Source organism: Plecotus auritus (genome assembly GCF_963455305.1).
Source record: "Plecotus auritus genome assembly, chromosome: 8".
NCBI lineage: Eukaryota > Metazoa > Chordata > Mammalia > Chiroptera > Vespertilionidae > Plecotus > Plecotus auritus.
Window position 1 is genome coordinate 118,441,610 of NC_137782.1, and position 16,637 is coordinate 118,458,246.

General features: G+C 41.7%; 1 protein-coding gene across 3 annotated transcripts in view; it reads right to left on the reverse strand.

Moving 5' to 3' along the window:
• Positions 1-3,539: 3,539 nt before the first annotated feature.
• The window catches only part of KDM3A (lysine demethylase 3A), a 64,048-nt gene continuing 50,950 nt past the window's right edge, over positions 3,540-16,637 (reverse strand). For 2 of the 3 annotated variants that reach the window (XM_080686503.1, XM_080686501.1), the window contains 7 exons: positions 15,143-15,230; positions 14,127-14,257; positions 7,206-7,325; positions 6,989-7,128; positions 5,152-5,328; positions 4,935-5,069; positions 3,540-4,237 (listed from right to left, as the gene is read on the reverse strand). In XM_080686503.1, the coding sequence (XP_080542629.1) occupies positions 4,139-4,237; positions 4,935-5,069; positions 5,152-5,328; positions 6,989-7,128; positions 7,206-7,325; positions 14,127-14,257; positions 15,143-15,230 (890 nt within the window). In that variant the 3' untranslated portion in view covers positions 3,540-4,138. The remainder of the gene's footprint in view (positions 4,238-4,934; positions 5,070-5,151; positions 5,329-6,988; positions 7,129-7,205; positions 7,326-14,126; positions 14,258-15,142; positions 15,231-16,637) is intronic. The other variant, XM_080686502.1, reaches the window with a different exon arrangement.

Below are 16,637 nucleotides of genomic sequence, written 5' to 3' on the forward strand. Positions count from 1 at the left end.
CAGATGGTGGTGATGGTTGAACAGTGTACACTGTAAATGTACTACCACTGAACTATATACAAACATAAACTCTGTACCCATTAAAAAATAATTCCCAGTCCCCCTTCCTCCTGCTCCAGTAACGATCATTCTACTTTTTTTTTTTTTTTAATTTTTTATTGATTTCAGAGAGGAATGGAGAGTGATATGGAAACATCAGTGATGAGCCAGGAGTCATTGATCAGCTGCCTCCTGCACACCTCCTGCTGGGGATCGAGCCCATCACCGAGCATGTGCCCTTGACTGGAATCGAACCCGGGACCCTTAAGTCCACAGGCTGACGCTCTAGCCACTGAGCCAAACCGGCTAGGGCCATCATTCTACTTTCTGTCTCTATGAAACTTGACTATTCTAGGAATATGATTATTACTTATAGTAGAATCATACAATACTTGTCCTTTTGTATGGGGCATACTTAGCATATTTTCAAGATTCATCCAATTTTGTATCCTGAGTCAGAATTGCCTTCTTTTTTGAAAAATATTCCATTGTATATATATGCTATTTTGTTTTTTCATTCATCTCTTGATGGACATTTGTGTTGTTTCCATCTTTTGGCTCTTGTGCATAAAGCTACTATCAACAAAGGTGTACAAGTATGTTTGAATTCTTGCGTTCAGTTCTTTTTAGTGTATACCTAGGAGTGAAACTGCTGGGTCATATGTTAATCCTGTTTAATTTTTGGAGGAGCTTTACCTAGACTTCTTAAAAAAAAATATATATATATATTATATATATTATTGATTTTTTACAGGGAGGGAGAGGGATAGAGAGAAACATCGATCAGCTGCCTCCTGCACACTCCCTACTGGGTATGTGCCCACAACCAAGGTACATGCCCTTGACCAGAATCGAACCTGGGACCCTTGAGTCCGCAGGCCAACACTCTCCACTGAGCCAAATCGGTTAGGGCCGTGGTTGGCAAACTGTAGCTTGCGAGCCACATGCGGATTTTTCGCCCCTTGAGTGTGGCTCTTCCACAAAACACCACAGCCTGGGCGAGTCTATTTTGAAGAAGTGGCGTTAGAAGAAGTTTAAAAAATTTGGCTCTCAAAAGAAATTTCAATCGTTGTACTGTTGATACTTGGCTCAGTTGACTAATGAGTTTGCTGACCACTGGGTCAGGGCTTACCTAGACTTCTTAAATATAATTTCTCATACCACTTTTGTTTAATTTTACCCAAGAGTTTACAATGTCCCTTATATACCATTTTTTCCCCTTGCATTATGTGGCTTAATTTTTTTCCCTAAGTATATTGTTTTTTAAAAAATACATTTTTATTGGTTTCAGGGAGAGGGAGAGAGAAATATCAATGAGAAGAATCACCGATCAGCTGTCTCCTGCATACTCCCTACTGGGGATCGAACCCAGCAACCCATGCATGTGCCCTGATCAGGAATCGAACCATAACCTCCTGATTCATGGGTCGACATTGGCCGGTCCCTAAGTATATCTTTAAACGTTCCTTTAGCAAGGGCCTGAAAATAAACTGGTGCTTTATTTTTTGTTTAAAGCTGTCTGTAAAAAACAGGGAAGAGAATTTTGACGTGTCTAGACTTTTGTTTTCAGATATGTTCTAGACATATCTGAAAATTAAGAATGGCATCTACTTTCTTCTGGTTTCCACTGTTGCTGTTGAAAGTCAAGTGTTAAGCTGTAACTTGTTTGAAGATCATGTTTTTCTTCCTCTGGCCGCTTTTAAGAAACTATTTCGTGAGGTATTTATTACAATACATCACATAGGTGTGAGTTTTTTATTTATCTTGCTTTATTTAGTCATTCATCCATTCATCCATCCATCCATCCATCTTGCTTGGACTTCTTCAGTCCGATGGTGTCATCAATACTGCAAAGTTTCAGTCTCTGGACATCACCCCCACCATTCTCTTGGCTATTTGTCACAGATTAGTAAATCTATATTATTCTGTGTCTTGCTTATAAGTTAACATCTCTTCCTGGTTTTCAGTGATGTATATTTTACCACTCTTCCAGTTTGTAAAAGAAGATTTTTCTGTTAATTCATCTGCTAAATTTCCAATTTTAAGCATCATGCCAGCATTTACATGAACAGAATTCACTCTGTAAATTCTATTTATTGACTTTCCAACTCTGATCATTTCAAGCAATTTCATTCTTTCATCATATTTCCTATACTCTCATTTTTTAAAACGTAACATTTCAGAATATAAAATAAATATCGGATCATTCCAGAATCTGCAAACTTTGCAAATTTAATGATACATATGAAGATTCTTTTGATTCTTGCTCTTGGTGGCTTTCTGTTTTTATATTTGTTATTATAAAGTATTTGATTATGAATAATAAGCCTTGGACTTCTGACTCTTTTGAGATCTGCCTTGAAGGGGGTTTACTCTAAAGAAGACCCAAGCTTTCTTTGACTTAGGGAGATTTCTAAGCAATGGTGCCACTTCTAGATGTAACCCTATATAGAAGAGCTTCGTACTACTACTGAATTGTATACTAGTACTTAAAAGGGGAATACTTTTTCTACTGAGTTAGGCAGATATGAAAATCTACTTATTTCTTTCAGGGAATTTTGTTTATATTTGACCTCTCAAAGGTAAAAATCCAGGCTCTAAGCCTTGTCTATACTACTTGATTTCAATGTAATTTCTTTTAGTGTAGACAGAACTATGAGAACCTGTGAGATATAAAAAGGTGACTTCCTGAATTCTGTCCCTTCAGAGATAAATATTTTAGGTACTAGAGGCCTGGTGCACGACTTTGTGCACCAGTGGGGTCCCTTGGCCTGGCCTGCAGGATTGGGCTAAAACCAGCTCTCCGACATCCCCCGAGGGGTCCCGGATTGTGAGAGGGCACAGGCCTGGTTGAGGGACCCCACAGGTGCACGATTGGGGCTGGGGAGGAATGCGGGAGGTTGGCCAGCCGGGGAGAAACCATGGGAGGGCTCCAGGGCATGTCCAGCCCATCTCACTCAGTCCTGACTGGTCGGACCCCAGCAGCAAGCTAACCTACCGATCGGAGCATCTGCCCCCCTGATGGTTAGTGCATGTTATAGCAAGCGGTTGAGTGGCCTTAGCATATCATTAGCATATTATGCTTTGATTGGTTGAACAGACAACCACACAGTTAGCATATTAGGCTTTTATTATATAGGATTACTGTTCTAAAACTATTCTAATAATTTCATTTTTCTTTTTAAACTCTTGCATTATTAAGGGCCCGAAGAGAGTCAGAGCATTTTGATCATCTTTACAGAATCATTTAACCAGTCACGATTTGTTTTGTTGTTAATCCCCACTTCTAACTTTAGTTTGTTGGTGGTGTTTCTTTGCAATATTGTGACAGGGTTTCCACCTAGGTGGGGAGAAACTTATTTCCATGTTAGCATTGTAGTAATCATGGGAAACCATTACAGCATCTAATTTCTTTGCTTTTAGAATGAATTCCCGGAGCAATCTTTTACATCTATGACATTTGATGAAAGGTATGTAGATGCCAATAAACAGTCAAAATATTATATGAATACTTTAATGCAAAATGCTCAACACTTAAAATTAGCAAAGCCTCATTTAAATTAAAATTCCATTTAACTAAAGATGATTAACCCCAAGAATTGTACAGTAGTTGATTTGTTATATAATGCCAGTCCTGATTCAAAAGAGCAAGAATGGCATCGTTAGCTGTCATTTCCTCCGTTGCTTTTCTAAACCCTAAGGGTTGGGGGAGGGGATACTCAGACAGACACAGAACAAAATACAACCCAAATAAACTGCACAGTTGTTCCCAATAGTTTTAACCCATTTTGACTAAGCTGTCCAAGAAAACAGCTAGAGTCATAACTGGAGTATTGTTCCAGAGCTGAGAAGAGGTTTTTATTTTTATAGGTTGGTAGTTATGCACTAAGTGAGAAGTCACAGTTGAAGGATGCATGTTCTGTAAATAGTAACTACATATACACATTTAGTGTCTGTAAACACTAGAAATATACATTAGACAGAGTACCCTCACCAGGTACAGTTTAAAAAAGATGAGGTAACATGAATCTCAAAGTCCACAGGAATCCTGCCTGAAGAGTTTGAACAGCTGCCAGTATTCACCTCCAATGTACAGGGCTCAAGGCGTCTCGAGGACCCTCGGTTTGCCAAAGCTGGATTCCCCAGCTTTCAGCATAGCAACTGCATCTTTGACTGCATGGTAGATAACATTCTTCACCTAAACGAATGAGAGGAGGTATGGTCAGTTTGCTGTTAAATATAAAACCTGTTATTAAAAATAAACCTTTCCTACCTGTTTTCATACCATTCTCGGAATTTAAAACTCAATATTCACTATGAAATGTCAGTACCTGAAAGGTCCCTGGGCTCTTTTAGGCCCGTATTTCATAAACATTTTAAACCTATCTTTGAAGAACTTTAAAGACCTCTTCTGTAGGCTTTGATGCCACGTGGCCCTGCCCCTGGTAAGTGCACGGAAAGGCAAGTCCAGAGGTACAGTTTTATTTTTCAGTTTATATTTTCCCCTGATTTTCAAACATAAAATTGTTACTTGGTTGACCATTAAAAGTCCCTAAAAAACCTACCCACTCAGGCCCTCTTTGGGTCCCAGAGATTCTGTTCTGCTCTGCCCAAGGGTGAGAATACTGGAGCACTAAAGGTCTGTGTTCAAGACCCCCGCCTGGAAGCTCAGCCAGGATCGATAGATCTATTCACTTTTAACACTCAAGACTTTCTCTCCAGACAGTCCTTACAGACCAAGGTGAGATTTCCTGCTTGCTCCTCTAAGTAGACAAATTCAAAATAAAGCAGTTCATCAAATCACTGGACCAAGTGTGAGTTCACTGACTTTATAAGGTAAGTAATGGGCCATGAAGCCAGAGTCAGCCAATGCCAGGAATCAATGCTATTTTTACCTGTAATTTGTCTTCATGATTAGTATGAGTCTGTGACAGGTAACGGAATTCCTGAGTAAGCCAGAAGCAGTGTTTCACATGCTCTGGGGAAACAAAATCTTCAGCCACTTTGATACAGCTGTATAAGTTATGAACCTAAAAAACACCAAGCCACATCAGTAACATACACAGAAGTTCTTAGTAAAGCCAGAAAAAAGGACAAAGTACTGGTTCTTGCCTGATGTGGAGCTCCTGCTGGGATAAACACCACATCCCCAAGAAACTGTACAATAGCCCAGCCTTGAACTCCATACTCTTGATGAAGACGCTTCCTTAGGGATCGGTCTAAATACCAGCTCTGATCATGAATGGGATCGTGGTCTGCTGGGTTTTCTTGACCTTGCTCTTCTGATACCTAGGATATATTAAAAATATTATGAAACTGAGCAATATGCTAAGGCCCAATGAAGGCATTCCTTTCTGCGAACTGGGTGGACAGTCAGTAACTGTCATATAGGCCTTCTTTATATAAGTGCCCTATTAGCAAAGATGAGTACCCCTCAAAGACATGAAGGAAAGACAAAGAAAATAAGGCTTCCCTTCTATCATTTCCTGTAAACAGACTGGCAGCTTCTGTATATGTATATGTGTATATGTATGTTTTTGTGTATGTATAATCTTCACCTGAGGATATTTTTCCACTGATTTTTAGAGAGAGTGGAAGGAAGGGGAAGATACAGAGACACATTGGTTGGTTGCCTCCCACATGCTCCCCAACCAGGGATGGGGATCGAGCCTACAACTTGAGGTACATGCCTTGGACAGGAATCAAACCCAGGACTCTCAGTCCACTGAACCAAACCAGCTAGAGCAGCCTGTATACTTTTGTAAATACAAATTTGGACAGTATTTTGGTCTAGACTTTTAAATATAAGTTGGCCCAAGCTCCATTTTGCAGATAATAAACACCTGTATAATCTGAATTATGAAATAGTCACCAAGATTAAATTTGTTTAATCTAGACGCAGTATCAGACAGCACAGACTCAGGGTGACACTATTAAAAGAAACAATATGGTGATTAGCAGGTTTTCTTGAAGAGTCAAATGACCCTTAGCCAGAAACACTTGGATTCAAAGAAATGTTGTTCAGGGCTAGGAGTATTCATATCCATTGCTCCTAAATAGCTGGAGGCTATCAACCACAGATATCTGAGCTGCCACCAGCAGCCTCATGGCCAACCAGCTTAAAAACTGAATACACCCATCTTTTTCCAGCTGCCTAGAACTTCCACAGATAGCCCTTTGCGAGTAACTGCCAAACTAGACTCAGAATCTTCAAAACCACTCCATCTCTTTCCAGTGACCCTTCACAAGCTAATAGCCACAAGCAGGGCTGGAGGCCTTCCTGACCTGCTTCTATGTGAGGGCAGACAAGACCAACAGTCTTTTGTAACTCACAACATGGTACCAAGGGCCAAGGAATGATACACAACTTGTGAAGTGCTTATATTTTCAAGGCAATAAAAACAAATTACAGAGGAAGTAACTTACAAAGAGCATAAAAAATTGCAAATGCACTATAATATAAAACACTATACTATAAAAGACAAGGGCTCTTCTTTTCAGAGGTGTGAACCTAATAATTTAGAAATCCTGTTTCTTTAGCAACCAGCTTCAGCCTATCTAATCTGACAGGCACAGATTTAACATTTGAGGTTGTGATAATTCCCCAGTAACCCAGTTAGTTCTTGAATATGTAGTAATTTATATTGCTATTAGAGGCCCGGTGCACAAAATTCATGCACAGGTAGGGTCCCTAGGCCTGGCCGGCAATCAGGGCCCATCTGTGGGACAACCAGCAGGGCGGATCAGGGGGCCCCTGCTGGCACCCGCCTTGGCTGGCTTGGGGCCTGCAGGCTGGGGGCAGCTCCTGTGTTGAGCGTCTGCCCCGATGGTCAGTGTGCGTCATAGCAACAGTTCTGCCATTCAGTTGATTTGCATATTAGGCTTTTATTATATAGGAGGATAGGATTCCCCATGCCTCTCTTCACATGCCATAGGGTAAGGAGCATACCTTTTTAAGGAATTCTCGTATCTTCTCCGTGTCCTTAGCAGCATATATGTGCCAGAGAGCCCCTGGTTTCTCTTTTCCTTCAATAAATCGCTTTATTGTGAGTTCATCAGAATCTCCGTCTTGAATAGTTTTAAGGACTTCTGGAGCAAGAGAAAGCAAACATCAGCACACAGTCTCCAGCTGGAGAGTGAGCCCTACTTTTACCTCAGCACCCTACCTTCTTCTTGGTCACACTGTCCTTTTGGAATTCCCACATAGACCATGACATTAGCTGCATCAGATACATCTAAGTGAAGATTTGTTGTTCCATATTTCCGATCTTCTGGAGTAATTAATCCTGCAAACAGAAAATGCCTTAAATATACTAAAGGTAACAAAGGCTGACAGTGTTTCCTACTTCCTGGAGGGTACCTGGTCATAAATGCTTCTCTAATTGTAAAAATAAGACAACAATATTTAACACTAGAGGCCCAGTGCACGGATTCAAGCACCAGTGGGGTCCCTCAGCCAGCCTGTGCCCTCTTGCAATTAGGGAACCCTCGGGGGATGTTGGACTGCCAGTTTCAGCCTAATCCCTGCAGGCCAGGGCTGACATCCTCCAAGGGATATAGTAATGTGCAAAGCGGCAGGCAGCTGGGGAGGAGCCTGGGCTGGGCACTGTGCCGCTTCCACTCACCCAGCCTCGTTGCGCCTGCTGCTGCCGCTGCTGCTCAGTAGCACACTCCATGGAGGCAGGTGAGGCTCACACCGCTGCAGCAGCGTTCGCCAGCCATAAACCCAGTGTCTGACGCCCATTTGTCAGCTGAGCGGCACTCCTGCTATGGGAGCGCACTGACCACCAGGGAGCAGCTCCTGCATCGAGAGTCTGCCCCCTGGTGGTCAGTGCACATCAGAGCAACCAGTCAAATGGTCATTCAGTTGCTTAGGCTTTTATATATATAAACTAGAGGCCCGGTGCACGAATTCATGCACGGGTGGGGTCCAGCCAGCGCACCCCGATCAGGGCTGATTGGGCTGGGCCAGCTGGGGGGAGGGGCCGCAGGTAGTTGGCCAGTGGCTCCGCTCCCTGGTTGAATTCCCGGTCGAGGGGACAATGCATATTAGCCTTTTATATAGGATTATTTTATCCTTTCAACTATTAAAGAAAATCATCTTATTAAACATTTAATCATAAATATAATAAAAGTATAATAAATCACCTCACCTCCTAATACGAGGGCTTTGGTTTTTTTTTTTTTTTTTAAATATATTTTATTGATATTAGAAACATCGATGAGAGAGAAACATCGATCAGCTGCCTCCGGCACACCTCCCACTGGGGATGTGCCCGCAACCCAGGTACATGCCCTTGACCGGAATCGAACCCGGGACCCTTCAGTCCGCAGGCCGACGCTCTATCCACTGAGCCAAACCGGTTTCGGCCGAGGGCTTTGGTTTTTAGTGATAGGCAAAAGGTCCCTTACAGACCCTTCTGCTGAGAATAACTAAAAATCCTGGATCAAATAATTGGGAAAATAATTTTAAAAAAGAAAAAAAGAATCACTGTGCTAGCAAGAAAAGATAGTAAGAAGCCAAAACTAGAAAGCAGGGCACGGCCACTGCTAGCAGGGGAGTGGAGCCACAAGAGCACACTGAGGAGTCATGGCTCTGACACCCAATCTTTAACAAACGACCACTCTTTAATGATGTTTGTGGTAAGGTATAAGGTGTTTGAAAGTGAACACATTTTTATTTTCTTCAATCCCTAACTGCTGCCTCTGGATGGAAACAAGTTTGTCACAGGAAAAGCTTATCTAGACTAATGCTGCCTATCTACTGGAATCTAGATCTGCCACCCGTTTCAACAAGCAGAAAATTTACAATCAAACCTCGAATCTTGACCTTCTCACATCTGAACAATTTGGTTCTCCACCAAGTTGTTCACAGAAAAAAGTCTTGGTTGTCAAACAAGTTTCAACGTTCTCCACCTGACAACCCTGTCTTGCTAATACATCAACATGACGAAAAGCATCTCTAAGGCCACAAAGGACAGAATGTGAGTCACTCTACCATGCTGTGGATATTTTTCCTGCTTGTTGGTTTTTGCTTTTGTTGCTGGTAAAATGGACACTTAGCAAAATTTTAAAACATAAAGAGGCCATCAAGTGTGCTGATGTTGCTAAGGGTGTGAAAGTCTCACAAAACAAGGGATCACAGGCAACTAAAGAGGTAGAAAACCTGTTGTTGATTTGGCCAAGGAAAGCAGTTAGCTAGTGACAGCATTTTGGAGGCAGTGATACATGAACCAGCAAAGATGCTGCACCCCTGGAACAAGTGTTAAAAGTGATTCATTTAAGGCTAGGAGGGGATGATTCAATGAATTAAGAAGTGCTTATATATAGATTTAACAGTACATTAGACACGTACTGTATATAAGAAAGGTTAAAACGGGGAATCATTTGGGGGTCTGGAATGAATTCAATTTACACTCTTTCTAAATGAATTGGTTTTCAAACAAATGGCTTCTCAAACAGCCTTTCAGAACAAATGAAGTTTGAAAACCAAGGTTCCATTGTATTTTGAAAACTCAGATGACCACTTGTACCCTTTGAAGCTTCATTTCAATAAAACATGGATATTCATATTATGCAACATTACACCATTTACTTCTGTGGAAAAATGTTGCATTTACATAAACCCCTACTGTGAACAGAGTATCCTGAGATCCTGACCATCCAGCTACTTTGAAGGGCTTGAGTGAAGTGAACTCACTTAGGGAACATGATATGGGCTTCAGATATATTCAGAGCTCTCTAATCTGAGACCTGAGAAGCAAAGGGAGTAAATAAGCAAGGGGACTTCTGCCTGTGTGTCCTCTCTCCCACAGACCATTCTCACCCCAGGCTGGCAGAACTATCTTGGGCATCTAGTCTGTGGGAGTTTCCCCAACCCTGCTCCTGGTGGTGCTCTGGGCTGACTGCACCATAACAGAATGGTGGTACTGAGGTCCAAACACTTGCTCCCTGCAAAAAAGTCTCTGAAGAACATGGCAAAGATGCCAAAGACTCTTTCCTTTCTTCAAGAGGACTGCCATCCCATCCTCAAGTCAGAGAGATTAGAGTTGGAATTACGGGAGGAAGAAATTAAAAAATCAAAGTAACTTATAAAAAAACCTGAAAAATGGGAGTCAAATAGTATAAAATACTACATCAAATTCACTGAATGATTCAAACAACTGAAATTTCATTCAACGATAAATTGGTAAACAACCCTTTCAAAATGGCCAACTATAATCCAAACCTGAACAAAGACCCTACATAAATCAGTTCAACAGAAGCAGCTGAAATTGTAGAAACCAATCTCAATCCTGAGCAATCTTTATTGGGCAGTTTATCAAGTCATGGCCAAAGAATAAAAACCCAATTCAAAGGGTACTTTAAATACTAAATTAAGTAACTAAGTACTACCCATCAACACAGAACATTACATTTAAGAGTATATGTTAAAACAGCTGGAATGCTTGTAGAATGACCTGAATGTCCAGGAACACTGAAATGACTAATAAAATTCCATTGATTCAATAATGTACAATGCAACTATAAAACGTTATCTTACCAAAGATGACTAAGGACTAATATGATAGAGGGAAGTCAGCATCATGGTGGAGTGAGAAGACTCCTTTGTTTCTCCCCTTAAATTTACAAGTAGGATGACTATAACTCAACAAAAGATACTCATACCCCTTCACACTCAACACACAAACACCCCTGAAAGATCTACCCATTGAAACATCTTAAGATGGGGCAGATTGGAATGAGTAGAGGAGACAAGATTGGGGGAATGGATAGCAAGGGTGGTTGAACATAGAGTTGGGTGCCTACCATGGTTTCAGTGAGTTCAGAAGCCAAAATGGGGGCAGGGAGGGAGTCAGACTGAACCCTCACACTATAGCCTGGATTGTAACAGGGGCAGAAGCAGTAGAACCCTGAGAAAAATTACCTCCATTCTCTCTTTCCCATCCTAGCAGACCCTGGTAGAGGTGGTTGGGAAGCTTAAAACAGCACAGCACTGCCGACAGCCATTACTGGAATGAGGACAGAGCCACGCATGTTAAACTTGACTTCACAGGCCCACCCATCTAGGCAGAGACTGGTAAAGAAAGATGAGAAGCCCAGACAGTGGGAGTACCCACAGCAGATGCTGGCAGGAGGGCGAAGCCAAAGATCACACACTTGTCTTCCTATGCCCAGTTCATCCAGCAGAGCCCATTACAGGCCATGGAGACACTTCCAAAATAATACAGTGGGGCCAGTGATCATTAGTAAAAACATAGTGCTAGGAGCTCACTAAACCAGTTCTATACCACCCACCATAAATCCATACCACAGTGGTAGTGCCCAATAATCAAGGTGAGCTGGTCACAGTAAATATGTAGCATTTTTCTTAACCAAAGTGGCGCTGCTTCACCTCAAGAGGAAAAAAAAAAAAACACGTAACAAAAACACCTTGTACTGTAACACCATCTGCTGGAAAAAAATAGAAGTACCCTACCCATCAAGTCTCTAAATTGTTGAGAATAAAACAGCATCCAAACAAAAGAACTCATATCTCCAATGCACAGGCAGATAATCTGTCAAATACCTTGAACCACCACAGTAACATGGAAGTACAGAAAGAAAATGAAATGTCTCCTGACATTAAACTCAAAGTCCTGGGAGAATGTGACTTAAATGACAGAGAATTTAAAATTGCAGTTGTGAAGAAGCTCAATGAGATACACGAGAACTCAGAAAGGCAGTTCAATGAACTCAGGAAGAAAATTAATGAACAAAAGCAGCACTTTACCAAAGAGATTGAAACTATAAAAAAGAACCAAATAGAAATTCTGGAACTGAAAAACTCAATAAATGAGATGAAGAATATATTACTGGAAACAAAGCAAACCAGATGGAAGAGAAAATTAGTGAGCTCAAAGACAGGAACTTAGAAATGACCCAGGAGGAAGAAGAAGAGAACTAAAAGTTAAGAAAGAAAAAAACTTGCCCTGGTCAGTATGGCTCAGTTGGTTGAATGTCATCCTATGTACCAAGAGGTCACCGATTCAATTCCCAGTGAGGGCACATGCCCGGGTTGTGGGCTTGATCCTCAGTAGGGACATGAAGAAGGCAGCCTATCAATGTTTCTCTCTCATCAATGTTTCTCCCTTCCTCTCTCTCTAAAACCAATAAAAAAAAATTAAAAAAAAACTATGATAATTATCTGATTCCATAGAAAGAGCAACATAAGGATAATGGGTATACCAGATGGAGAAAAGGAGAAAGGAACACAGAACCTACTCAAAGAAATAGTTAATCAGAACTTCCCAAGCCTTAGGAAACATATGCCAAATAGCCAAAACAACATTCTCTGAAAACAGACGAAGTTGGAAGTATCACACTACCTGATATCAAACTATAGTACAAGTCAGACAGAGAAAGACAAATATATGGTTCACTTAAATGTGAAATCTAAAAAACAAAATAAATGAGCAAAGAAAACAAACTCATAGATACAAAGTGATGGTTGCCATCCCATACTTCAGGAAGCAGACAAAAAATTTTTTTCATGAATGCAAGAGGATTGGGGGGCTAGGTAAAAAAGGTGAAAGGGCCCGGCCGGTGTGGCTCAGTGGTTGAATGTCAACCAATGAGCCAGGAGGCTGTGGTTTGATTCCCTGGTTGGAGCACATGTCCAGGTTGTGAGCTCAATTCCCAGTGTGGAGTGTGCAGGAGGAGCAGATCGATGATTCTCTCTCATCACTCTCTCCCTCTCCCTACCTCTCTAAAATAAAATAAAAAGGTGAGGGGATTAAGAAGTACAAATTTATACTTACAAAATAGTCATGGATATTAAAGCACAGCATAGGGAATATAGTCAGTAATCTATATATATAAAAGCCTAAGTGACCAGCCGACTAGCTGGAGCTCATGCAGGAACTGCCCCTGGTGGTCAGTGCACTCCCACAGCAGAAGCACCGCTCAGCTAACAGATGGGCACCAGACACCGGGCTCACGGCTGGCGAGCACAGCTGGGGTGGTGTGAGCCTCTCCTGCGGATCCTCTGGGCACCAGAGTGGTGGCGGTGACAGGCGCAGTGGGGCCGGGATGAGCAGGAGCGGCGTGGACAATGGGCTGGAGCCCGATGAGTGGGTAAGGCCATGCTGTGGTGGCACAGTAGTCCACTGATCCCCATGGGCGAGGCCGAGGGACCCCACTGGTGCATGAATCCATGCACCAGGCCTCTAGTATTGTAATAACTATGTATGGTGTCAAGTGAGTAGTACATAAACTTATCAAGAGGATCACTTTGTAAGTTATATAAAACTAGAGGCCCAGTGCATGAAATTCATGCACTTGGGGGGTGGGGGGGGGGTTGGATCGGGGGGGGGGGGTCCCTCAGCCCAGCCTATGTGCTCTCGCAATCTGGGAGCCCTCAGGGGATGTCCGACTGATGACTTAGGCCCACGCCCCAGGGAGTGGGCCTAAGCCATCAGTTGGACATCCTTAGCACTGCGCCGTGGAGGCGGGAGAGGATCCCGCCACTGTACTTGCCATCTGTGAGCCTGGCTTCTGGCTGAGCGGCACTCCCCTTGTGGGAGTGCATTGACCACCAGGGGGCAGTTCCTGCATTGAGTGTCTGCCCCCTGGTAGTCAGTGCGCATCATAGGGTCATTCCATTTGCATATTAGTCTTTTATTATATAGGCTATCTAACCACTGTGCCATACATCTGAAATTAATATAATATGGAATGTCAACTGAATTTGAAAAAAAAAAGTTGTACATGTGAAATACGTTTTTAACCTATGTTACCCCAATAAACTTCATTTTAAAATTTTGGAAAGGGCTATTAAACTACATGTGAAGATTTTGCAATGTATTAGATATAGAAGAGAGAAAAGTAAAAAATTGCATATGCCCAACAACTACAACTATGAAAAGTAAATACACAAACATTTGGCCAGGAATGAAAGAAAACATGCAAAAATGAAGCGTACTGCTATGTTAAGTATTGGGGCTATACATATTTTTCATCCCCCCAACAACAACAAAAAATCAATTTTCCAAACATTTTAATTTTCTCTATTCTATTCTAATTTTTTCAAGTCATTTCCTCCTTACCGTAAGCATTATACATCTTGGGACCCAGATCGGGCCTTACAAAGTAGTTTGGCAGCCTAGAGGCCAAGTTCAGTTTGCCATCTCTTCGTGTGTACTCGGGCAGTGGAATGTTGGCCATCAGGTCATCAAACCTGGTACAAAACAAAGAATTTGAAAAATAAAGTTGCCTTTCTAATTCATTATTATATGATTTGTTCCTTCTACACAAAAGGAACAAACAAAAATACCTGGCTCATGAAGATGGAGACAGCTGAACATTAACAATATTCAAAATCAGAATTATAGGGGTTATAATCCTTCCTTCACCACAAAAAATGTATCAAAATGATCTGGAATATCTCAGAAAAAACATCTGAACAATGAATTTTCTGAACACTCGGTTTTATTTATTCATTAGTTCTGAGGATACTTTTCAAGGTTCAAGCTAAAATCAGGAAAATTAATATACCAATCTAGCTGTCTCATTGTCTAACGCAAGACTGACTATATCACACGGAACCCTGGCAATTCAGATCCCACTACTGCCTCAAATTCAGCACCTGCACACCTCAGCCACCTCTTCTCTGGCAGAGCACTGCAGGGAAAACACACGGAGCTTTCATTAGCCAGATCTAAACCTCATCTCCAAACTTCATAGAGTAGAAAGGAAAAATCAACCCCAGTAAAACCATGGCAACTTTCATATTTCCCTGAGAACTATTTTCTCACACCATCTCAAAAAAGAATTTATTCTAGCCCTAACCGGTTTGGCTCGGTGGATAGAGCGTCGGCCTGCGGACTCAAGGGTCCCAGGTTCGATTCCGGTCAAGGGCATGTACCTTGGTTGCGGGCACATACCCAGTAGGGGGTGTGCAGGAGGCAGCTGATCAATGTTTCTCTCTCATCCATGTTTCTAACTCTCTATCCCTCTCCTTTCTTCTCTGTAAAAAATCAATAAAAAAAAAAAAAAAAAAAAAAGAATTTATTCTACCAAGTCAAGTACTGAACCATCTACGCCCCCCTCCCCCCAGTCATACCTGGAAGGCATCATATCTCTAAAATCTTCTCCTGGTGGCCAGTCCTTAAGTTTCAACACCATTGGTTCTTTTTCATTTTTTAATCGGTCTGAAAAACAACCAGAATAACTGAATTGCTCCTATTAACTCAAAAACAGACCAAAATAAATGGCAAATTAGCATTTTATGCTTAACAATGCAAATAAAATTTATCACTAAAATTTCATAGCCTGATACATTTTGTATATAAATATTTTTCTTTAATATTCCCGTCCATCAATTGCTAACTTTTCTACAGTGCCAAGAAATCCATCCATACCCAGGAGGCAGTAAGAGGTAGCAAAATAAAGATCACCAACTCATTTGTATCAGGGCCCTATCTTTTCTAGATGCTTATTAAACTACTACTCATTCTTTGAGATTTCAGCCACTCCCTTTTGCCCATTACATCTAGGTGGTGTTTGACAGTTGTCCCTCTCACTCAGATCCAGTCTCCTCTTGCATACCGAGTTCTGGAAGAAGTGAGCAGCTCCACAGTGAATAAACAGCAATGCAAGTTAACAATCAAAGACCACAGGGGGAAAAACAAACCATTTTCTGAGGCTAGCATGAAATAGAAATGACTTGTCCAGCCAGGTGGCTCAGTGATTGAATGTTGACCTATGAACCAGGAGGTCACAGTTCGATTCCTGGTCAGGGCACATGCCCACGTTGCAGGCTAGATCCCTAATAGGCAATGTGCAGGAGGCAGCCTATCAATGATTCTCTCCCATCATTGATGTTTCTCTCTTTCCCTTCCTCTCTGAAATCAATCAAAATATATTTTTAAAAAAGAACTAGAGCCCTGACTGGTTTGGCTCAGTGGATAGAGCATCGGCCTGCGGGACTGAAGGGTCCCAGGTTCGATTCCGGTCAAGGGCATGTACCTTGGTTGCAGGCACATCCCCAGTAGGAGGTGTGCAGGAGGCAGCTGATCGATGTTTCTCTCTCATCGATGTTTCTAACTCTCTATCCCTCTCCCTTCCTCTCTGTAAAAAATCAATAAAATATATTAAAAAAAAAAAAAAAGAACTAGAAATGACTTGTTTTACTCAGAGAGACTGAAACTGATGTTCTGTCCAGGGAGACCTAGGGCCAACAGGGCCCACGCTCTGCCCCACCCTGGCAGATACACATAGAGTTTAATGAAAACTATTTTTTGTGATAGAACTACTACCTATTGCAGGTAATGCCAAGGAACCAAGACCCAAGGAGCTCTCATTGGAAAAGATATATTGATAATTATGATTAACAGCAATGACAACCACTTTTGCACTTCTTGCTGTGTTCTAGTCTCTGCTAAGTGTTTTAATGATTTAATCCTTGCAACTAAACCAATATCCCAATGAGATTAAGCCCTTTTTAATATTCTCAATTTTAGATGAGGAAATTGACGGACAGATGGGCATCCAGCAGAATTGGAACTGCAACCCAGGTTTGACTTCAGAGCTTGTACTCTTGAGGGCTAACATTTGTA